We start from the raw sequence: 25,542 nt of genomic DNA, 5'->3' as shown, positions 1-25,542 counted from the left end.
ATACGGTGCCTCCATGTACGTTCAGGGCTCCTGCCTTGATACAGCCAGGACACCAGCAAGACACAACTCACCATTGACTCTGTGCCTTCGGTGCAAGTGTCAACCCAGTGGAAAAGATGAATCATGTCACGTCTTAAGTAGTAGTATGGAAATAGTTTTAACGTTGCAAACTCTCTGAAAGAGTCTCAAAGACCCCTAGGGGTTGCATAGCACACTTTGAGAACTACTATATTGATATACAAGTTTTAAAAGTGCTACAGCCATGTTATAGAGAATTGAAAAGTAGTGCAAGGAAAAAGATAGTGATTCATGCTGCTGTTATTTTGATGTAGTTCCTTTTAGTCTCTTGAAGAGTGACTTGATGTTATACTGTTCCAGTACTGTCTTGTAATTCTGGAGCAAGGCAGGCTAATCTTAATCCTCTTTTATGTTTGAACCATTATACATTTCAAAGGAACAGAATATCAAGGCTGGTAAATAGGTTTTAATAATTGCTGGTCCTATAGCTAGGATGTAGCTGCTTAGATTGTTGATTTGAGGAGTTCAGTGGGTAAAGGTTGGAATAGAAATGTGGAATAGAAATGTCTTCCTTGGACTTGAGAAAGAGATATGACACTGTCATAATTTGTTCTTTGTACTATTTTAGTCTAAAATTCATAGTTTTAGAAAATTTTTATCTAACTTCTTCAGAAAAAAATTTTCTTTTCTTCCCTTTAGGGGACTCCATTTATATGTATATTTGCCTACTTGGTGTCATCCCCATAGGCCACTGGTATTCTGTTCTTCATTTTTTTTCCACTGTTTTATTTTGAGGATTTTCTATTGCTGGGCTTTTGAGTTATTTAGTCTTTTCTTCTACAGTAGTTAATCTGCTGAGAGTCCCTCCCATTTTAGTTTACATGTCCAGAAGGTAGGTTTAGATCTTTTTTATGTCTTTCATATCTTCAACATGTACAAGAATTTCTCTGCTTTTTTGTACAAATATAGTTAAAATAATTATTTCAATATTCTTGTCTGTTCTGTCATTGGTGTCACTCATGGATTTAATTCTATTGATTTATTTTTATCGTCACTTGCTTATTGCTTCAATTTCATGTTTTCTGATTTTTGATTGGATGCTAGACATTGTTAATTTTACTGTGGTAGGTGCTCTATACTTCTGTATCCTTATAAATATTCTTGAGCTGTATTTTGGGATATAGCTAAATAGTTTGATCCTTTTAAACTTTGTTAGGTAAGGCCAGAATAACTTTTAAAAAAATATTAACCTTTTAAAAATTGAAGTATAGTTAATTTTGTACAATGTTGTATTAATTTCAGGTGTATATGAGGTGTAATTATATATATATAGATAGAGAGAGAGAGAGAGAGAGATTTCAGATTCTTCTCCATTTTAGATACTGAGTATAGTTCCCTATGCTATAAATAAGTCCTTGTTGTTTGTTTTATGTATAGCAGCGTGTATATGTTAATCCCAACCTTCTAATTTACCTCTGCCCCTCTATTATCTCCTTTGGTAACCATAAGTTTTTTTCCTATGTCTCTGAGTCTATTTTTGTTTTGTAAATAAATTCATTTGTTTCATAAGTGATACATAATATTTACTTGACTTCACTTAATAGTCTCTCAGTTCATTTCAGTCGCTCAGTCATGTCCGACTCTTTGCGACCCCATGAATCGCAGCACGCCAGGCCACCCTGTCCATCACCAACTCCCGAAGTTCACTCAAACTCACGTCCATCGAGTCAGTGATGCCATCCAGCCATCTCATCTCTGTCGTCCCCTTCTCCTCCTGCCCCCAATCCCTCCCAGCATCACAGTCTTTTCCAGTGAGTCAACTCTTTGCTCAAGGTGGCCAAAGTACCGGAGTTTCAGCTTTAGCATCATTCCTTCCAAAGAAATCCCAGGGCTGATCTCCTTCAGAATGGACTGGTTGGATCTCCTTGCAGTCCAAGGGATTCGCAAGAGTCTTCTCCAACACCACAGTTCAAAAGCATCAATTCTTCGGCGCTCAGCTTTCTTCACAGTCCAATTCTCACATCCATACATGACCACTGGAAAAACCATAGCCTTGACCAATCGGACCTTTGTTGGCAAAGTGATGTCTCTGCTTTTGAATATGGTATTTAGGTTGGACATAACTTTCCTTCCAAGGAGTAAGCGTCTTTTAATTTCATGGCTACAGTCACCATCTGCAGTGATTTTGGAGCCCCCAAAAATAAAGTCTGACACTGTTTCCACTGTTTCCCCATCTATTTTCCATGAAGTGATAGAACCGGATGCCATGATCTTCGTTTTCTGAATGTTGAGCTTTAAGCCAACTTTTTCAGTCTCCACTTTCACTTTCATCAAGAGGCTTTTTAGTTCCTCTTCACTTTCTGCCATAAGGGTGGTGTCATCTGCATATCTGAGGTTATTGAGATTTCTCCCGGCAATCTTGATTCCAGCTTGTGTTTCTTCCAGTCCAGCGTTTCTCATGATGTACTCTGCATAGAAGTTAAATAAGCAGGGTGACAATATACAGCCTTGACAGACTCCTTTTCCTATTTGGAACCAGTCTGTGTTCCATGTCCAGTTAGAACTATTGCTTCCTGACCTGCATACAGATTTCTCAAGAGGCAGGTCAGGTGGTCTGGTATTTCCATCTCTTTCAGAATTTTCCACAGTTTATTGTGATCCACACAGTCAAAGGCCTTGGCCTAGTCAATAAAGCAGAAATAGATGTTTTTCTGGAACTCTCTTGCTTTTTTGATGATCCAGCAGATGTTGGCAATTTGATCTCTGGTTCCTCTGCCTTTTCTAAAACCTGCTTGAACATCAGGAAGTTCACAGTTCACATATTGCTGAAGCCTGGCTTGGAGAATTTTGAGCGTGACTTTACTAGCATGTGAGATGAGTGCAATTGTACAGTAGTTTGAGCCTTCTTTGGCATTGCCTTTCTTTGGGATTGGAATGAAAACTGACCTTTTCCGGTCCTGTGGCCACTGCTGAGTTTTCCAAATTTGCTGGCATATTGAGTGCAGCACTTTCACAGCATCATCTTTTAGGATTTGAAATAGCTCAACTGGAATTCCATCACCTCCACTAGCTTTGTTCGTAGTGATGCTTCCTAAGGCCCACTTGACTTCACATTCCAGGATATCTGGTTCTAGGTCAGTGATCACACCATTGTGATTATCTGGGTGTAGGTCCATCATATTGCTGCAAATGGTGTTATTTCGTTCTTTTTTTAGCTGAGTAATATTCCATTTTGTGTGTATGTATATACTCAGATATAAATATGTTGTTCAGTTGCCCAGTTGTGTCTGACTCTTTGCAGCTCCATGGACTGCAGCGTGCCAGGCTTCCTTGTCCCTCACCATCTCCTGAGGTTTGCCCAAGTTCCCGTCCATCGTATCAGTGATGCCATCCAGCCATCTCATCCTCTGACACCCTCTTTTTCTTCTGCCCTCAGTCTTTCCCAGCATCAGGGACTTTTCCAGTGGGTCAGCTGTTCACATCAGATGAACAAAATACTGGAGCTTCACCTTCAACGTCAGTCCTTCCAATGAGTATTCAGGATTGATTTGCCTTAAGATTGACTGGGTTGATCTCCTTGCTGTCCAAGGGACTTTCAGGAGTCTTCTCTAGCACCACAGTTTGAAGGCATTAATTGTTTGGCACTCTGCTTTCTTTATGGTCCAGCTCTCACAGCTGTATGTGACCACTGGGAAGACCATAGCCTTGACTATATGGACCTTTGTTGGCAGAGTAACGTCTCTGCTTTTCAACATACTGTCTAGGTTTGTCATAGCTTTCCTGCCAAGAAGCAATCATCTGATTTCATGGCTGTAGTCACTATCTGCAGTGATTTTAGAGCTCAAGAAGAGGAAATCTGTCACTACTTCTATTGCCATGAAGTAATGGGGCCTGGTAGCTCAGGTGGAAAAGAATCTGCCTGCAGTGCGGGAGACCCCAGTTCAATTCCTGGATCGAGAAGATCCCTGGAGGAGGGATAGGCTACCCACTCCAGTATTCTTGGGCTTCCCTGGTGACTCAGATGGTCAGGAATCTGCCTGCAGTGCGAGAGACCTGTGTTTGATCTTTGGGTTGGAAAGATCCCCTGGAGGAGGGCTTGGCAACCTACTCCAGTATTCTTGCCTGGAGAAACGCAAGTCACAGAGTCGGACACAACTGAGAAACTAAGCATAGCACAGTGGGGCCGGATGCCATGATCTTAGGTTTGCTTAATATTTAGTTTTAAAGTTGGCTCTTTCACTCTCCTCCTTCACCCTCATCAAGAAGCTGTTTAGTTCCTCTTCACTTTCTGCCATTAGAATGGTATCATCCACATATCTGAGGTGGTTGATGTTTCTGCCACCTATCTTGATTCCAGCTTGTAACTCATTCAGCCCAGCACATCTCATGATGTGCTCAGTGTATATATACAAACAAACAGGGTGACAGAAGATATGTAATAGTCTGTAGGTCCATCATGTTGCTGCAAAAGGCATTATTTCATTCTTTTTTTTAGCTGAGTAATATTCCATTTGGTGTGTGTGTGTGTGTGTGTACACGTATACACACACACATACACACCACATCTTCTTCATCCATACAGCTGTTGATGGACGTTTAGGTTGCTTCCATGTCTTGGTTATTGTTAATAGTGTTATTATGAACACTGGGGGCATGTATCTTCAAATTTAAGAGTTTTCTCCAGATAGATGAATAGCTTTTAATCTAGCTGTGTGTTAGAATTACCTGTGCTCTCTGAATTATAAGATTCCTCCGCCGCCGCCTATGTGAGAACTGGGGCGTGTCCTGTGCTCCTTTCATACGGGTCGTCCCCAACCTCAGGTATTGCCCTTTGCTCATAGGTGCTCAGCTGTGGATTTCCTGAGCTTGTGCTCTCTATGCATGTCTCTCCTTTCTTGTATTCTGTACTGAGAACTCCAGCTGCCATGGTTTCCCCAGACTCGATTCTGTTTTCTCAACTGAAGAGACGGTCAGGTTCTGCCTGGGTCCCCCGTCCGAGTGCTGAGACCTGGAAACTCCATGCAGTAAGTGTAATCAGCCATAAGAGTTCACCTCCATTTGTTTCCCCTCTCTTAGGGATCACAGTCCTCTGTTGCATGATGTCCACGGTCTGGAAACCATTATTTTATATATTCTGTCCAGTTTTTTAGTTCTTTCAGAGAGGGCATATCCAGTCCCTGCAAATTCCATCTTGGCTGAAAGTAAGAGTCTCAGTCTAAAATTTAATTTGGGGGTTGGGTTTTCCAAATTCAGATACCATTAATATTTATCATGTGATTTCTGTATGCTTGAAAAGTTCAAATGTGGTCTAATCTTCTTTACTGACTCCCTGTCTCACCACACATATCAATTGGGCACTCTCTCTTTTATGTTGAACAAAAAGAGCATGACCTTTGCCTTTTCACTTTATAGATGTGGAAACCAAGGCTCAGAAAGTTAGACTACGTTACCCAAGTGTATGAAGTTATTAAGTGCCAGGGCCTTTTTAATTTAAGCTAGCCTCCAAAGTGTTTGTTAACGATTACTTTGGTTTTCTTGGTTTGAATCTAAAGGAATAATGATTGTGTGTTTCATTTCATATTACAGAAACGATCCCTTGGAGGCCATATTTCAAGTAGTATATGAAATGATAAACTATATAAACTTGGGGAAGTTAAAACATTTTAATAGACCTGTCTTTTGAACAGGCAAATATTCAGTACTGTGATTTACTATAGGATTAGGTATTCACATAGCAAGAGAATTTCACTCAGAATATATTTAACAGAACATAGGCTTGGTTATGCAGATAGGGAATATGAAGGTACGCTGGCCCTTGCCTCCCCTCAAAGAATCAGTGATGACTTTATAAGACCAGAGCAGTATAGAGAAGTAGGCAGTGAATGTTGAGTAGAATGCGCGAAAACCTTTTGTAATCACTTTGCTCTAATAGTGCCAACCAAGACTTGCTCTAAAACCATAATACTTGTGAAGTCTACAACTGCATTTAAATTAGGACATCTTAAAGAACAAGCTCAAAAGCTGGCTACAAGAATCTTTTTTGCCAGACTGTAGTATACAAAGCAGCAAATGCTTGCTAGAGATACCTAGTAGCGTGAAAATGTTAGAAACATAGTGAACTTGAATCCTGGAAACATATATATATATATATATATGTTTAGTTTTACTTGCTGTTTATTGAACCTGAAGTGTATGTTTTGTTCTGAAAGCTTAAAACCCTATGTATTAAATTTGTTAAAGAAACGGAATAAAAAACTCCCATTAGCATTTTTCTTTCCTCTTTGTTTAAACCCTTCCCTTACTCCTTTTACATGCAAAACACTCATCCTGCTTAGCATCTAATAAAATATATCTAAATGATTTAAGTATTCAGAGTTACTATATCTTAACTTGTTTCATTCTTATTCTTATGGTATTTTTCTTATTTACATTTAAAATAATTAGTTGAATGTTTTATTTACCCTGTAACATTGAGCCAGATTGTAGCGATCCCTTTTCTTCTGTTCTGTTCTAACTTAAAAGGGCATGACTAAAAAGCCACTAAGTGGCTTTTTAGGAAAGGAAATCTTTCATCATTATTTCTGTTAACAGTGAGTTTGAACTAAGTTCTCTGTTTCCTTAAAAATAATTTTATTTCTGTACTTATTTATGGCTGTGCTGGGTCTTCGTTGCAGCATGGGCTTTTCTCTGGTTGTGATGAGCGGACCCTGCTCTTAGTGGCAGCGTGTGGACTTATTGCAGTGGCTTCACTTGTCACAGAACTCAGGCTCTAGGGCACGCGGGCTTCAGTAGTTACGGCACCTGGCCTCTGAGCATAGGCTCGGTAGTTGTGGCACACGGACTTACTAGTTGCTCTGTGGTGTGTGGAGTCTTCCCAGACCAGGGATTGAACCTGTCTCTCCTGTATTGGCAGGTGGATTCGTTACCACTGAGCCACCAGGGAAGCCCCAAGCTAAGTTCTCTTGACATGAAACATTGTGAAGGGCTCTTTAGGCCTGTATATGACTGAATAGTACCTTTTTGTTTTAAAAATAGTATTTTTTATTACTAGATGCATAATTACTAGATGCAAATCTATGCATAGATTTGATGAGTGATTAAGGCACTGCTTAATACCACAGGACCTAAGTATTTGATTTTTTAAAAATTAGAGATATACACTCATTGAAAAATTATGGGAGGGGGAAAATGTTAAGAGAAATGTTGTACATATACACTTCAAAATAGTTGTAATAAATTTTATGTCGTGTATATTTTCCATTACTTTTAAAAAAGAAATGGCATGATTCAAAGGCTACTGAAATTTTCTTTATGCAAGTATTCATTCAGCAAGTATGTTTTTTAATTAACTTATTTTAATTGGAGGCTAATTACAGTATTTTGGTGGTTTTTGCCATACATCGACATGAATCAGCAACAGGTGCACATGTGTCCCCCAATCCTGAACCCTCCTCCCACCTTCCTCCCCACCCCATTCCTCTGGGTTGTCCCGGAGCTCCAGCTTTGAGTGCTCTGCTTCATGCATCGAATTTGCACTGGTCGCCTGTTTTACATATGGTAATATACGTGTTTCAGTGCTATTCTCTCAAATCTTCCCTCCCACGCCTTCTCCCACAGAGTCCAAAAGTCTGTTCTTTACATCTGTGTCTCTTCTGCTGTCTTCAGCAAGTTTTTTTTTTAAATTTAATTTAACTTTTGCTTTTTGGCCATGCGGAGATCTTGGTTCCCCAACCAAGGATTGAACCAGTCTCCCTGCATTGGCGCACAGAGTCTTAACCACTGGGCTGCCCCAGAAGTCCCAGCAAGCATTTTTGAAATCTTGCTCTCAGTGCATTCTAGGTGAACATCGGGCTTGAATTCATAGATGGAAGGATGGGCCTGTATAGAGACCCATATTTTCTTGGTGTCTTGTGGAGAGACGTGCTCAAGCATAGTTGGCTGTGTCTTGGGAGTGAGCTCCAGGAAAGGGGCTCAACCTCCCCCATTGTACTCCTGTACTCTCTCTGTTTATGGGGGTCAATGTGATAAGTGAGGTAAAAAAAGTATGTTTGGTGCCACCTCTTTATAGGAGTTGCTGAGAACCAGTTTCCTGGTAGCTAGAGACTTTGGAGGTAGAGGTTCCTTGGGAAGATGTTAGGAGCCACCCCTGGTCCTAGTTAAGCTCGTTGCCACGCAATGCAGAAAGAGCAAGATGACCAGTCAGGGGTCAGGTGCAGTAATCTGGGAGGGATGGTGGTAGTTTGGACCAAGGTAGTAACTGAACTGTGGTGGAAATAAAAAGTCGCTGGATCAATAAAATAATTTCATATATATATACACACACACATTGCATATGAGTAGCTTATTCCTCTGCTTGCTAAGTAGAATTCTATTATATGGGTTTACCACAATTTGTTTATCCATTGATGTACATTTTAGTTGTCTCCAGTTTTTGGCTACTATAAATGCAGTTAACAGGAACATTCATGTCCAAGTCTTTGTGTGGATATGTATTTTAATTTCTCTGGAGCAAGTATTTAGGGTGATATGTGTGTGTGTATATATATATATACACACACACATTTATATATATATATTTTTTATATATATATTTTTTAATAAGAGAAGCCTGCCACTTCTGTCCTTTTCTGACTCCATCCTACATACCCCCATACTCCCAAAGGGAGAAATTCCAAATCTTTTCAAATGGTGTTTCAGTTTCTTTTAAACTTTTAGAAGTTTATTGAGATGTGATTGACATACAGCATTCTGTAAGTTTAAGACATACAATATGTTGATTTGGTAAAAGCTCCATTTCATTTTGATATCCCATGTGAGTGAATTAGCAGATAGGTCATTCTCAACAGTGTAAACGGCCTTATAGAGATACTCACAAATCTATTTCCTTACTTGCTACCTCCTTCCCAAGTTTCCTGCTAGACGGGCCATGGTAATATCTTTCAGACATCTCACACTCAACATGTCTGAATACTGAATGTGTCCTCTTCATTAGCAAACCAGCTTCCTCTTGTAAGTTCCCTCGGTTAGGATTATATAGTGGTGACAGGCATTAGTTATGAGACTGACGCTTGGATTAGTTTCTTTCAGCCAAGGTTTCTTTCATCTATAAAATGGGGGTAAGAGCAGAATCTGTCTGAGAGGATTGTGTGTGAAAATTAATTAAATAATAAAAAATATAAAATGCCTGACACACAGTAAGCCCTTTAAAAATATTAGCTTTATTGTATATGTATGGCTGAGGCCCTTCGCAGTTCACATGAATCTACCACAACATTGTTCACTGGCTATGAAAGAAACTGAAAGTCTCTCAGTCCTCCGACTCTTTGCAACCCCATGGATGTCTCCATAAGTCTGTGGAATTCTCCAGACCTGAATATGGAGTGGGTAGCTGTTCCCTTCTCCAGGAGATCTTCCCAACCCAGGGATCGAACCCAGGTCTCCCGCATTGCATGGGGATTCTTTACCAGCTGAGCCACAAGGGAAGCCTGTTTATTGGCTATATCCCAATAAAAAAACAAAAAGTTTTTTAAAAATGTATTAATTTTATTAGCATATTATTTTTAAGACTCTACTCTCAGCTGCGCAGGCTCAGTTTCATCATCTCTTCCCTCCTACTAATCATCTCGTTTTCTTGGTTTTACTTCTGCTGCTGCTGCTGCTAAGTCGCTTCAGTCGTGTCCGACTCTGTGCGACCCCATAGACAGCAGCCAATCAGGCTCCCCTGTCCCTGGGATTCTCCAGGCAAGAACACTGGAGTGGGTTGCCACTTCCTTCTCCCTTGGCAGAATGGCATTGAAACATGTAAAATATCATGTATGAAACGAGATGCCAGTCCAGGTTCAATGCACGATACTGGATGCTTGGGGCTAGTGCACTGGGACGACCCAGAGGGATGGTATGGGGAAGGAGGAGGGAGGAGGGTTCAGGATGGGGAGCACATGTATACCTGTGATGGATTCATTTTGATATTTGCAAAACTAATACAATTATGTAAAGTTTAAAAATAAAATAAAATTTAAAAAAATAAAATAGAAGATCAAATATAAAAAAAAAAAAAAGAAAGTGAAAGTGAAGTTGCTCAGTCGTGTCCGACTCTTTGGGACCCCATGGACTGCAGCCTACCAGGCTCTGCTGTCCATGGGATTTTCCAGGCAAGAGTACTGGAGTGGGGTGCCATTGCCTTCTCCCTTTACTTCTGCAGTCTCTCTCAAATCTGTCTTATTTTACTGCCCATTTTTGGGCTCCCATTACCTTTCTGCTGCAGTACTATCCTGATTGAGCTTGCTGCTTTTTGTCATTTCCTGTCTGTTTCATCTTGCATACTGCTATCATTTATGGCCTTGAAACAGATTCGATGTCACTCCTCAGTTCCAAACCCTTAATGACGTCCTGTTGCATCTGTAATCTCCCTCATCATGGTAATTAAATCTCTACATTTTGAGTCCTGCTTGTGTTACTCAGTTTTATCACATGCTGCCATGATTCTACAGTCTAGCCCATGCTCAGTCGCTCAGTGGTGTCTGACTCTTTGCGACCCCATGGACTGTAGCCTATCAGGCTCCTTAGTCCATGGAATTTTCCAGGGAAGAGTACTGGTGTGGGTTGCCATTTCCTTCTCCAGGGGATCTTCCTGACCCAGGGATTGAACCTGTATCTCCTGCATTGCAGATGGATTCTTTACCACTGAGCTACTGGGAAGCCCATGTCCATCTATTTGCCAGTCCCTGAACTTTTTTCTACTGAGCCTTTGCTTTGGTCATTACCTTGACTTGGAATCCCTTGCCCTCCCATATTGTCTTTTGAAATCCCATCTATTCTTTAAAATCCAAGAAACCTCCTAAAACATATTAGTTTTAATTAGTGGTTCTCCCACCCATGCTCTTTTGACACTTTACTCTAGTCCTCAGCAAAGTCTGCCTAAATGTGTGAGTTTGCTTTGATAATTGGTCAGGGCCAGGAAGACCTTCTTTCCTATGTTATCTGACGTTGTCTTTATCTATAGCTTTTTAATAAAACCATATTAAATTTTGTAAAATGCTGCTAATTAAATACTACTAAGTAAAATACTAACACCAGAGTTGTACAGACACAGATTCTTGAACTTGAGGAGAATTATTTTTCATGGAAAATACATTGCAGAAAATGGCAGTGATAAAGATTCTCTGATTTTGATGCCTCCACATAGAGGAGATTCAGTTAGATACAGAAAATTTCTTCTTTCCCAACTTTTGAGAACAGCAAAATCTTGTAGTTACTCTGTGTTTGTTCTGGGAAGCCATGTATTTGAAATGGAAATGGATGTCTGATAAATCATATACTCAGGAGTTAAATAATTAATGACAATTTGATACGCTTTTTACGTATTTGATTAGATTCTATTAGAGCTGTCTCTCCCTCGGTATATAATTTGTCTGTATATCTGTATATTTTAAACTTTTTTTTTTAAGTTCACGAGATAAAACTTCTGAAGGTGCTTGGTAGTTCTTGTCACTTGTTGAGGGGTATGGGAAGTTTTGGAGATTTCTGTATTATGTTACTGATGTATTTGTATATTCTTTAAGTCACTGGTGTAGAGAAATAGTGGGCTTCCCTGGTGGTTCAGACCATAAAGAATCCACCTGCAGCGCAAGAGATGAAAGTTCGATCCTTCGAGGGCATCTTCTCCAGGAAGACCCTTTGGAGAAGGGAATGGCTCCCCACTCTAGTATTCTTTCCTGAGAAGTCCCATGGATGTGGGACCTGATGGGCTGCAGTCCACGGGATCACAAAAAGTCAGACACAGCTGAGCGACTAAGCATGCACACATAGAGAAATAGTAATCAGTTCTCAGGGTTAATTTGCTTTTAGCTGCAGATAGATGCTCCAGTTACCTTTCAGAATTTGGGGTGAGTAAATTCAGAGGTGGTTTTGAAAGATAGGGAAGTCTGATTATATTCTTGACCTCTTTAGGAAATGATGATAGTTAGTACCTTAAGTTAATGTAACTTAGTGAACATTTGCTAAATGTTCTCAATGAGTTTTAAGCTGTTTTTGTTTTTTCCAAATGCACTAAAAACCAAAGGTATTAACTTATAAATACTATGTCTTTATAGTGTGTGCTTTAATGAGAATATCACATTAATCATTTAAAAATAGTGACGAGTATAAGTGCCCTGTTTTACATGAGTTATGAAAGAAGGAATGTATCTGTGAAAAAAAAAATCTTTTCCAGTAGTAAGTGGAGAAGCATGGCAAATCCTTAGTGCCTTAACTCAGGTGGTCAAAGTTAATATCACCAGTGACGTCCTGGGACTTCATGTGCCCTCTAGTATTATGTGATGAGTTAGGTACCTACTCAGGTGGTCAAAGTTAATATCACCAGTGATGTCCTGGGACTTCATGTGCTCTCCAGTATTATGTGATGAGTTAGGCACCTCTGTGGTATTGTGACCATAAAGCTGATAACCCCAGTCAAAGCATGAGAAAAACATCGGCTAAATAGAAACTGAGACACCTTCTACAAAAATATGTAACTGGTACTCCTCAAAACAGTTTAAGATCATGAAAAATAAGGAATGACTGAGGAACTATTACAGACCAGGGGAGACTAAGGAGATGGTGTGGATAAATACAACGTAGTACTCTAGATTAGATCCCTGGATAGATAAGGACATTAATGGAAAAAGTAACTGGTGAACCCTGGATAAAGTCTAGGGTTTAGTTAATAGCACTGTACTGACAGTTTCTTAGTTTTGACAGATGTACCACAGGAATATAAGATGGTACTATTAAGGGACACCATTGAATGAGGGGTATATGGGGGAATGCCTTGTACCATCTTTTCAGCTTTTCTGTAAGTCTAAAATCCCATAATAAAAAGTTTATTTAAAAAATAAGGAATATTTTTCAATCCTCTAAATTTATGGAATGTCTAAGTGCAAGGCAGTGTGCTCACCACTGCAGGGGATAGAGTGCACAAGACACCCTCACTGCGCCTGCCCTTAAGGAGTTGTCATCCTGTTGGGGAATAAGACACCTGATACACAGTGGGACATGATGAAGCCAGAACAGAGTATGAACAAGATGCTGTGAGGCGTGGCAGGCGTGTGTCTGAGTTTGAAACTAGACACTAAATGAAGACTGGGAATACATTTCTGAGAAGACAGCGTTTAAAATGAATTTTGAATGGGCAAGATTTCTGTAACCATAGTCATTGGAAAGGAAATGATACCTATCACACCAGCAGGCCTGGGCTCTTGAATCACAGACCTGCTCTGTCACTTACTAGCTCTGTGACCTGGACAGCTTATTTGATGTTACTAAAGTCTTTGTTTCTCCTTGTAAAATAGCATTAGTAATTTCTGTTTCAAAGCACTATTATGAGAATTAAATGAGGTATACATATAGCTTAACAAAGTATCTGATACATGAAAAAAGTGCAAGTGTTGGTTGCTCAGTCACGTCTGACTCTCTGAGACCCTATAGACTGTAGCCTGCCAGGCTCCTCTGTCCATGGAATTCTCCAGGCAAAAATACTGGAGTGGATAGCCATTCCCTTCTCCAGGGGATCTTCCCAGCCCAGGGATCGAACGTGGGTCTCCCGCATTGCTGGCAGATTCTTTACTGCCTGAGCCACCGGAAGAGCCTATCTGATACATGGTAAACTCTTAATGTTACTATGAGAAAGAGAGACATAGATTATTGATATAAATAGGCCTGGGGCCTGGAAAATATAGAATGTTTTTGGAAATATTGAGTAGTATATGTCTGGAAAAGTAAATCAGGACCATACTGTGCATGCTTAGACTTATTAAGCAGAGTGGCTTGAACGTTTTTGGTAGTTGTTGGTAAATCATTGAGGATTTTGGTGTAGGGAGATTAAGGAGATTGAGTCTATGTTTTAAGGTTGTAATAGAGGGTCATGTTGGAGATTCTTTTGCAGGCTACTGCCTTCCCCTTTACCTGGTAAATGAGATTAGTGTTTCTTCAGGTTTAAAATTCTATGAAATGACTCCAAATGCTCTGAATAATACTGTTCTAATCTGTTACCATGTAACTTGGGGGGTCTCAAAAGCATGACCATTAGTATATTATCAAATACACTTAATATGTGTTAAGTAAAAAAGGTCATTGATATTTTTAGATATATTGGCTTAGTACTTTTTTTCAATAGGTGATGGTTTTTGCTTCACCTCCCTCCTTTTTTTTTTTTTTTTTTTTAGCAGCTTAAGCAGATAAGAGTTAAACAGTACTTCATTGACTTCCTGTGAAGCTTTGCTGAAAGAAGTTCCGTTGTATCTATTTTTAAAGCTGATTACTGTGAGCAGAGGATGCTGCTATTGAGTTATAAATGTCATCTCAGTATGTTCTCACTCAGCGTTCTTTGGATGACACTGGTGCTTGCATATAAAGTTTTGGAGTTTAAAGAATAGAAAAAGCAACACAGTTATCCCTGAAATGGTACCAGTAAATGAAATACTTAAAAGCATTGATCATGTCACTGTTGAGCAGTATGATTATTTCTCACCATCTGTATAGGTTTTACAGCTCACACCATGACTGAGTGGCAGAGTGAGTTATATTATGACCTTATTTGGGAAATACTTTACTGCTCCAAAATGGTATTATATAATGGTGTGCAGCTTGTTTGTCAATCCTTGTATTAAGTGTTAATCATTCTGAAATTTACTGCCTGGGAAGTACAGGATCATTGGGTCTACAGATACTATTAAAATAGATTATTAAGGTTTTCCCCACCAGTGTTTTATTATAAAATTTTTCAGTCATACAGGAAAATTGGGAAAAATTTCACAATAATTGTATACCTATCACCTAGATGCTACAGTTACCTAAATTATTGTTTTCAAGAGGAAAGTTCCACTTTCTTTGCTTTTTAAAAATAAGAGTTCTGAACCAGTTTGAACCATTTTCACATGTGACAGTATTTTCACTTAGCTGGGATGATTTTTGATGTTATTTTTTCAGAAATGATAAAATTCTTTGAGTAAAATAATTTAGTACAAATTCTGGAATTTAGTAGACCCCTAGTACTAGAGTAGACAACAGTATTTTAATTTATCCCCATATACGGTTCATACAAGTAACTTTTAAAATTCCATAAGATGTAAGTTTATTAAATTTTTGCAGGCAGAAATAAAATGTACTTTGAAAAATTCTTGTTTCTTGACATAATTTCTAGCCCTCTGTCATATAAAGGTAAAGTGCTGGCTTTTTTTCTCTTATGACTTCTTCAATCTTATTATGCAGTTAAACTGCTGAAGTTAAGGTTTCTTTTCCAGTTTCAAATCAGTGATAATAACATACATTTATACATTTTTATAAGTGGAAAGATACCTTTGGGAGTAATTGGTTCCAGTTTCCTTATATTACATTTGAGTCAGAGGAGGCTCAGAAAGTTTAAATAACTGTTGCAGGACACAGTAGATTAATGGGAGACCAGGAAATACATTTTAGATTTCTAGTTGTCTTTTTCCCCCTATTTTTTGGCCATGCTACACAGCATATGGGATCTTAGTTCCCTGACCAGAGACTGAACCTGTGCCTCCTGTAGTGGAAACATGGTATCCTAACCCCTTGACTGCCAGCGAAGTCCCTAGTTGTCTTGACTATTATCATATATATTTTCAAGTACTCTTTTGTAGAAAGAATAAACAGCATGCTGTCAGTTATGCAGTTTAGCCACTGAATGACAGCAGCTGACTATCAAAATGTAGTTTCAGAAAAAGTAACTGTGAGAATATCTTTTTGAATACATTGGACTGATTGTTTTGTAAGTCATCATTGAATTTTTTTCCTAGATCTCAATCTCTTAATATTAATTTCTCAAAAGTCTTTTTCTTGAAACTTTTTTTGGGATGGAACATTCTCGTTATAACAAAAAAGAATGGTACTGTTCTCTGTACTTAACTTAAACATTAATAGATACACTTTAATATAGAGGGTTAATATATCTCCCCATACTATGTTCTTTTTTCCATTTCCTCTTTGCGAAGTACTTTGTGGCCAAGAGTAACATGGCAGCTTGTGTTTTAGTATTTTGTGTAATAGAAAATTCATTGGTTGGCCTCCTTTAAGGAGTTTTCTGTTTGTTTCATATTAATATAAAGGCTGCTTTCCAACACTGTCTTGCTTGATCTATAGAAATGGTGATTGTGGTTTCTGTCAGGTTGTATTTATCTTTTTACTTTTGAAGCTAAAACAGGAACAGTGGTCATTTAATTTTCAGTATCCTTATGTATTGGTGACACGTAAATCTTAGTCCCTTTTAGCTGAAAGTATACATGGAAACATGTATACCATTATATTAGGCCTGAGGTACAAAGGTACTTTGGCTTTTAGAGTAGGACCCGAGGTTGGGGAGAAGAACTCACACCAGTCCTGAACCTTTTTAAAAACTGATAACTGCATACTGAATCAGCGTTTGATTCTGGGGAAGTTGTGAGAGGACAAGAGAAAAGAAAGATGGAAGCTATAGAGTAGAATTTGCAGTTACTTAGATGTGAAGGTTAGCGTTAAGGGTAGTAAAAACTGCCTTCAAATACTGAATTAAAGAAAAGCTTTTGCTACCACTCAAAGTTAAGAAAGACAAGTTTTGTCTTCAGTGCATTTACAAGAAAAATTGAATAGTTGTGTTCCTCTGTGCATCTTTGGAGAAATATTAGAGCACATTGTATAAGTTGAAGTAACTGCTGACAGAATTTTGAAATGTAATTTTTTGTAATAAGCCCAAATATCCATCATGCTTCATTGCTCTAAGGTTACAAGTTTAGACAGATTTTGCTGGTTAAATTCTGCCCTGAAGGCACTGAACCATAAGCCTACTGCCTTAAAATGTTTTTTAATAGAACTGCAACTCAGACCACTTACCAAATACTCTGATCCATGCATGGGCTTTTATAGTTTCTTTTTTTTCCTTTTAAGAAGTGTGATGCTTATGGTGCACATCTCTGGTGGTTTTAAGAAATATAAGCTGGCTTTTTGGGAGATGCATCCTTGAGTAGGAAAATGTTTTAAATTGATTTTCAGTAACTGTTTCAGCCAGCACTTCAGATTGTTCTTATGCACCTGGTGCCATTATATCCTTGTGGTCAATAACTTTCTCCTTGTTGTGGCTTACTCCACAAATTAAAATAACTTTTTGGCCCATTATATTTTGGTTTGTGTATTTTATCTCTCATCCAGCATAGTACTGGATACCTGGTAGATTCTTAGTGGAAAATTATTTGAAAAGTCAAAGATATCGACATGGCCCAGTCACCCAAAGACTGGCTTCCTGCCTTCACTTCAGAATTGGCCTGAAAAATCACCACTCAGAGAGGACCGTAAGACCATCCTCTCTAAAGACAGCAACCATACAGGCCTCTCTTTGCATACCCTGCTTTGTTTTTCTTCAAAGCCTTTTTCTCATACAACCCTGATACCAAGGAAATGGGAGTGCTCTAAAACCAGGAATTTTGTCTTGTTCATTGTTGTATCCATCCCTAGTGCCTAGCACATAGTATGAAGTCACATATTTTCTGGAGGTGTAATAAAGGTTAGAAATGATGCCAGAAGGATATAAATATACATCAGAAATGAATTCAGCCCTTGTGTACACAGATAACTGTAGTACAGGATGGGTTCAGATGACATGGAGAAGAACTGCATTGAAAATACTCAGGATATTTTAGAGGTTTGTTACCTCTAGCTAGCCTCTTAGGAAACTGACATTTAAGCTGGGTCTTTTTCAAATTAAGGAACAAATACATAGTGATTCGGAGACGAAAAAGTGAATCGGGGTAGCATGTATAAGAAAAGGTAAAATGAAAAAGAAATACAGAAAGGCAAAATGGTTCTCTGAGGAAGTCTTACAAATAGCTGGGAAAACAAGCTAAAGGCAAAGGAGAAGAGTTGAATGCACAGTTCCAAAAATAGCAAGGAGAGATAAGAAAGCCTTCCTTAGTGATCAATGCAAAGAAATAGAGGAAAACAATAGAATGGGAAAGACTAGAGATCTCTTCAAGAAAATTAGAGATACCAAGGGAACATTTCAGGCAAAGATGGGCACAGTAAAGGATAGAAATGGTATGGACCATTTCTTGTCCATAACAGAAGCAAAAGATACTAAGAAGAGGTGGCAACAATACACAGAAGAACTATATAAAAAAGATCTTCATGGCCCAGGTAACCACAATGGTGTGATCACTCCCCTAGAGCCAGACATACTGGAATGTGAAGTCAAGTGGGCCTTAGAAAGCATCACTATGAACAAAGCTAGTGGAGGTGGGTGATGGAATTCCAGTTGAGCTAGTTCAAATCCTGAAAGATGATGCTGTGAAAGTGCTGCACTCAATATGCCAGCAAATTTGGAAAACTCAGCAGTGGCCACAGGACTGGGAAAGGTCAGTTTTCATTCCAGTTGCAAAGAAAGGCAATGTCAAAGAATATTCAAACTACTGCACAATTGCACTCATCTCACACGCTAGCAAAGTTATGCTCAAAATTCTTCAAGTCAGGCTTCAGTAGAATGTGAACTGTGAACTTCCAGATGTTCAAGCTGGATTTAGAAAAGGCAGAGGAACCAGAGATCCAATCGCCAACATCTGTTGAATCATCGAAAAAGCAAGAGAGTTCCAGAAAAACATCTGCTTTATTGACTATGCCAAAGCCTTTGACTCTGTGGATCCCAACAAACTGTGGAAAATTCTTCAAGAGATGGGAATAGGAGATCACCTGACCTGCCTCCTGAGAAATCTGTATGCAGGTCAAGAAGCAACAGTTAGAACTGGACATGGAACAACAGATTGGTTCAAAATCGGGAAAGGAGTACATCAAGGCTGTATATTGTCACCCTGCTTATATAACTTATATGCAGAGTACATCATGCGAAATGTCAGGCTGGATGAAGCACAAGCTGGAATCAAGATTGCTGGGAGAAATATCAATAACCTCAGATATGCAGATGATACCACCCTTATGGCTGAAAGAGAAGAAGAACTAAAGAGCCTCTTGATGAAAGTGAAAGAAGAGAGTGAAAAAGCTGGCTTAAAGCTTAACATTCAGAAAACTTAGGATAATGGCGTCTGGTCCCATCACTTCATGGGAAATAGATGGGGAAACAATGGAAACAGTGACAGACTTTATTTTGGGGGGCTCCAAAATCACAGCAGATGGTGACTACAACCATGAAATCAAAAAGATGCTTGCTCCTTGGAAGAAAAGCTATGACCAACCTAGACAGCATACTAAAAAGCAGAGACATTACTTTGCCAGCAAGGGTTCATTTAGTCCAAGCTATGGTTTTTCCAGTGGTCATGTATGAATGTGAGAGTTGGACTATAAAGAAAGCTGAGTGCTGAAGAATTGATGCTTTTGAACTGTGGTGTTGGAGAAGACTCTTGCGAGTCCCTTGGACTGCAAGGAGATCAAACCAGTCAATCCTAAAGGAAATCAGTCCTGAATATTCATTAGAAGGACTGATGTTGAAGCTGAAACTCCAATACTTTGGGGCCACCTGATGTGAAGAACTGACTCACTGGAAAAGACCCTGATGCTGGGAAAGATTGAAAGCGGGAGGAGAAGGGAAAGACAGAGAATGAGATGGTTGGAAGGTATCACTGGCTTGATGGACATCTGTTTGAGCAAGCTCTGGAAGTTGGTGATGGACAGGGGAGCCTGATGTGCTACAGTCAATGGGGTCGCAAAGAGTCGGACATGACTGAGCAAGTGAACTGAAAATATTCAGTTTGGCTGGAATATGCTAGTGAAATTAGTTATAAAGGTAGGTTAGACCCAGGTTAGTGGAAAGTCTAAAATCAAAGCTGAGCTGGATTTTGTCTCATTGGTAGTATAGAAATTGTGTCCCCCTCCCCTTAAAAGGTAGGTAGTTATATGTGGTGTGATTGAACATGTATAGGAATAGACTAAAGACAAGTTTTTTGATTGAAGTATAGTTGATTTATAATGTTTCAAGGTTATAGCAAAGTGGTTCAGTTTTATACATATATTCTTTTTCAGATTATTTTCCATATAGGTTATTGCAAGATACTGAATATAGCTCTGTTGTACAGTAGGTCCTTGCTATTTATTTTGTATGTAGTACTGCAGATGGTGATTGCAGCCATGAAATCAAAAGGTGCTTACTCCTTGGAAGGAAAGTTATGACCAACCTAGACAGCATATTAAAAAGCAGAGGCATTACTTTGCCAACAAAGGTCTGTCTAGTCAAGGCTATGATTTTTCCAGTAGTCATGTATGGATATGAGAGTTGGACTGTAAAGAGAGCTGAGTGCCGAAGAATTGATGCTTTTGAACTGTGGTGTTGGAGAAGACTCTTGAGAGTCCCTTGGACTGCAAGGAGGTCCAACCAGTCCATCCTAAAGGAGATCAATCCTGGGTGTTCATTGGAGGGACTGATGTTGAAGCTGAAACTCCAATACTTTGGCCGCCTGATGGGAAGAGCTGACTCATTGGAAAAGACCCTGATGCTGGGAAAGATTGAGGGCTGGAGGAGAAGGGGACAACAGAGGATGAGATGGTTGGGTGGCATCACCGACTCAATGGACATGGGTTTGGGTAGGCTCTGGGAGTTGGTGATGGACAGGGAGGCCTGATGTGCTGCAGTCCATAGATCGCAAAGAGTCAGACATGACTAAGTGACTGAACTGAACTGTATATATCTGTTAATCTCAAATTCCAAATTTATTAACGCCTCACTCAAGGAAGGTTAGTGTAAGTCTGAGAATGTTGCTTTGAGGTGCTAGCATTTGATTGGAGAAATACAGTAGGCAGTTGGAAAGCTACCAAGGCCTAAGATTTGGGAATCTTTTGCAAAGCAGTTTTTGAATCCTTGAGTTAGCAAAGGAAGAGTCATAAGAGTGCATGGAGAAAGAAAGGAAATGGAGAGCAGATTCTTCAGTTTAGAGCAGATTCTTGGGAAATAGCTGTTTTAGGAGGATAGAAAGGAAAAAAGGAAGAACAAAAGCAAGTAGGAGAACCAAGAGAGGATGACACTGGAGAAACTAAGGAAAGACATTTTCAGGAAGAAGGAGGATTCAAACTGTTTCTTCCAAAAAGATCTCTGTTGTAACTTTGTAATATGTGTATTTTCTGTCATATATGTTACTCTGCTGTACTGTTTAGCATAGTTCTTTACACATAGTTCTCAGCAATTTAGCATATCTTAAGGGAATCAGGACTCTCTCTTGCTTATCTTTAAGGATTAACATTTTGCAAAATGTTATGTAAATATTAGAGTTTAGTGCATTGTGCAGTCTGGTGTCCTGCTGAAGACTTTGGGAAGTCATTGGGAATAATTTGTGCTTTGCAGATTTTCTATATTATTATCTGTGATATATATATATATATCTCAATAGTCTCTGTTTTTGTTTCCTGTTTATTAAAATAGTAACTGTCCTAACCAGCAACAATTGAAGGCTCTTAAAATACCAAGAGGAAAACAGTTAATGGAGTTTAGGGATTGGATAAGTGATTGTGTTTTTCAACGTACTTACTTGAGCTTTACAACTTACTTGAGCTATTTGGCATATGAATTATTTTAGACTGACTTCAATGAATATTGATTTTATCACTTTTTTGGTGCTTTCAGAAATAGGAAAATTAGAGTAAAACTTGATACAGGTGCAAAAGACAGATACCAGAAAACTTAAGCTGATTTGTTGAAAAGCTGATTAGAAAGGTTTCAGAAGTATTTTACCGAAAAGTTAGGGCTATAGGGACTTGGTGCAGCATTTTATCTAGGAAGGACAAAGATGGGACTAATGGTGAAAAGAAAAATCTGTGTTAAAGAGAATTTTGAGGCAATAAAATTGATCATGAATTGACTTGAAATTTTATCGTCTACTTGTATGACAAGAATTGACTTTTAATACATAAATACTAATTGTTGAGGCAAGGGAAAATAAGCAACTGTAATAGTAGCTGGTTTGGTGAATAGCAATATCTAAGACATCTGTATGTTGTTCTGTAGCAGTACCGTTAAAGATTACCGAGATAATCTGATTTAAGTACACACTTGAAAGTGGAGACATCATCTGGTGTATTGAATTGGTACTTTATCACCACAACCATTAAACAGAGGTGGTCAGGTGAAAGTTACCTTGTTAAAATCTAGCAGCAGCATGTGCACTTATTTAGAAATTTTTCCATGGTTTGGATGTTGGTTTTTAGTTTTTTATAAAGAAAAAGAAGTTCCTTAAAGAGGAAAACTTATCTCTTTTAGGTCTGATTAATGACAATATTTGTTCTGGATATTTAAATAGTCCTGTTTATTGAGGATTTTTAATTTACTTTTAATTTAGATGAGTTGGGATAATTTAAACATCCAGATTAGTTTATGCAAAGCAGGAAATAATATATTTTGCTTTTCTAACATCTCTTTTGTGAGTGAATGGTTACAGCAGTGTACAACTTCTTACACTTTTTGGTTGAGTCCTCTTTTATCTATCAGCCTAAAAAAGATAGATTTGTTCACAGAAGTTTATGCTCAGTTATTAGGCCTTATTAATTTAAGATTAAAAGTCTTGAAATAGATTACTGTTAAATTTTTTTTTCTTATTTACCTGTTAATGCCTATTTGAATGGAGGGACATGAGTGGACTTCAATGAATGCAACAGTCTTTCTTGCATTATAATCACACACCTGGTGTAGTGGATTCAGCACATTTAAAATAAAAATAATTTTATGTTCTCATTTAACCATTGCACTTCTGATCATTTTTAGGCGAAACCTGACCAAACTGTCCCTGATCTTCAGCCACATGCTGGCAGAACTAAAAGGAATCTTCCCAAGTGGACTCTTTCAAGGAGACACGTTTCGGATTACTAAAGCAGATGCTGCAGAATTTTGGAGGAAAGCTTTTGGGGAAAAGTAAGTGTCAAAATAATGAATTTAAACTATGAAGAACTGAAGCTTGTATTTTGGGTTTTTGTTTAGTTTGAAACAGAAAAATAATGAATATATGCATAACTACTTCCCAACTGTGGTAAATATTAGCCTGGTTTTTTTGTTGTTGTTGTTCTGATCATGTTTGTGTTTTTTTTTCTTAAAGAAGTAGATAGACCTTTGCCGTTCTGTTGAAACCCATGCTGTTCTCTTTTTTCTAATCCATTATGCTGTTAATGAACACATACATTTCAAATTATTTGCTATTGCAAGCAGTGCTACAGAAAACAAAATTGTATTTGCCTTCATATGCAGGAGTTTCTCAATACTTACTTAGGAGTGGAATTGCTGAGTCAGGGGTTTCACATCTGCTTTGCCATACATTGCCTAACTGCTTTCCAAAGTGGTTGTACCAGTTTCTATTCCTTTGAGTAGTATGCATGTGTTCCAGTAGCTCTGCAATTTGGCTAACACTGGTAATATGAATTGGTATCATATTTTGCTTTATATTCTTAATGACAAGGGAGCTTGAGCACCTTTTCACATTTGTCACCTGTCTAGGTTCTTTTTCTGACTTGGCTGTTTTCCTATAGACTTGTCTTTTTCCTATTGTAAGATACTAATTCTTTGTTAGTCACTAACATTAGAGATGTCTGTGGCTTGTGTTTCCACTTTGTTATATTGTCCTTTTTATAAAAAAAAAAATATATTTATTTGGCTGTGCTGTGTCTTTGCTGTTGCACAGGCTTTTCTTTAGTTGCTGCAAGCAGGGGCTACTCTCTGATTGGGGTGCATGGGCTTCTCATCGCAATGGCTTCTCTTGCGGAGCACAGGCTCTAGGACATGAGGGCTTCAGTAGTTCAGGTCCCCGGGCTCTAGAGCACAGGCTCAGAGTTGTGGCACAGGGACTCGCTCAACTGCTCCACGCATGTGGGGTCCTCCTGGAATAAGAATAAGAATTGAACCCATGTCTCCTGCATTAGCAGGCGGATTCTTTACCACTGAGCCACCAGGGAAGCCCATGATTTAAGTCAAGTTTTTGTTTCTCAGTATTAATATAAATGTTCTTGAATATACTCTGAAATTTTAAATCAAAGAACTGAAAAAGTAGAAAACAATAAAATTTTTCAGTTGAATATACAGATCCTAATGTAAGTCTCTCTTTGAATGCTTTTTTTTTTTTTAATTGCAATATAATTGATGCACACTGTTAAGTTAGTCTCAGGTATATACTGCATATTGATTTGATGTATGTTAAATGCTTGCTTTATTTTAAAAAGTTGTGTTTAAGCATCAGATATAGAATGATTAGTGATTTTAAAAAACCTAGTTGAAGAGGATGGGCATGAGTTTAACTTTGTTACTTTAACTTAGTAACTATCTACTTTAGAAAAGAGTTTGAATTGCCACTTGATCTCTATCAGGCAGGTGAATACATAAAGGCAATGAGATTTTACTTTATTTATTTTTTTGATCTTGAGAAATAGATATCCCACAGTACCCTTTGCTAGCCATATCTGGAGTTTAATCATTCTTTTGTTAAATAATTTCTTCTTCATTTGTATCAGAACTCTTTTCTTCTTGTACCTTAAGCTTTATATTCCTCAAGTGTAGTCCTTGATAGTGTGGGTTCCTCAAAAGAATCAGGGTGTTTTATGTGCTTTTAAAAGGTTAGTTTAAATACAGTAAGTGAAGATCTGGCCACAGGTTACATCTCTAATACAAAAAGGATAATCTCATCTCTCTTCCTGCTTCTCTAATACAGCAAATGTCTGAAGGTGAGAAAGGGGATTAACTTGTGGCATTCTGCCAAAGAAAAGCGGGAAAAGATGTCTCTATTATTAATTTACTCAATAGGAAGTTAAGAAACATATCGTTTATGCCTTTTCTGTTATCAATGTAAAACATAATTCAGTTTCTCTAAGAAAATTAAAGTGGATTTTGAGAATTTAAAGAGACTGTTTTCCTTGACTGTAGCAATGCCTGGAATTATCTGCTATCTTATTCTGTGCCTTCTCTCTCACCGCCACCCTAGGACAATAGTCCCTTGGAAGAGCTTCAGACAGGCCCTTCATGAAGTACATCCCATCAGTTCTGGGCTGGAGGCCATGGCTCTGAAATCCACTATTGATCTGACCTGCAATGATTATATTTCAGTTTTTGAATTCGATATCTTTACGAGACTCTTTCAGGTAGGATGCTAAAATGTTGGCTGAACTAATTATTGCCACTTTTCTGAAGGGGAACCTTTTAAAAAAATAACATTTGGATATTTGGGAGTTTGCCTATTATAAAAGTATTTTTATTCTAGAAACTATAGTTTAAAAAAAGGTTAAAACTACTCTGTATTTTATATGTGTGTGTATATATATATATGTAAAAAGAGTAACTATATAATCTGCTTATTCTCCTCATATTTATAATCTTTCTCTGTTAAATATTCTTTACATCATTTTTTTTTTCTTTGCATCATTTTAATTTTTGTATTTTACCCTAAAAATGGGTATAATATACTTCCTGAGTTCAGCTACTGGACATTTATGTATGTTTCCAGCTTTTTCTCCTGTGGTATTAAAATTCTTGACTAATATTGAGATGCATTGATGGTTCACAACTCCTTTCCTTTTCTAAAAATAATGTGT

At 38.3% G+C, this 25,542-nt stretch overlaps 1 protein-coding gene across 3 annotated transcripts in view; it reads left to right on the top strand.

Moving 5' to 3' along the window:
• CBL (Cbl proto-oncogene) overlaps positions 1-25,542 on the top strand; it is a 106,966-nt gene that overhangs the window by 48,966 nt on the left and 32,458 nt on the right. For all 3 annotated transcript variants that reach the window (XM_070384082.1, XM_005897176.2, XM_070384083.1), the window contains 2 exons: positions 22,739-22,885; positions 24,936-25,092. In XM_070384082.1, coding sequence (XP_070240183.1) covers positions 22,739-22,885; positions 24,936-25,092 — 304 coding nt within the window. The remainder of the gene's footprint in view (positions 1-22,738; positions 22,886-24,935; positions 25,093-25,542) is intronic.

Source organism: Bos mutus, chromosome 15 (assembly GCF_027580195.1).
Source record: "Bos mutus isolate GX-2022 chromosome 15, NWIPB_WYAK_1.1, whole genome shotgun sequence".
Classification (NCBI taxonomy): Eukaryota; Metazoa; Chordata; class Mammalia; order Artiodactyla; family Bovidae; genus Bos; species Bos mutus.
This window is presented reverse-complemented; position numbering and strand designations above follow the sequence as displayed.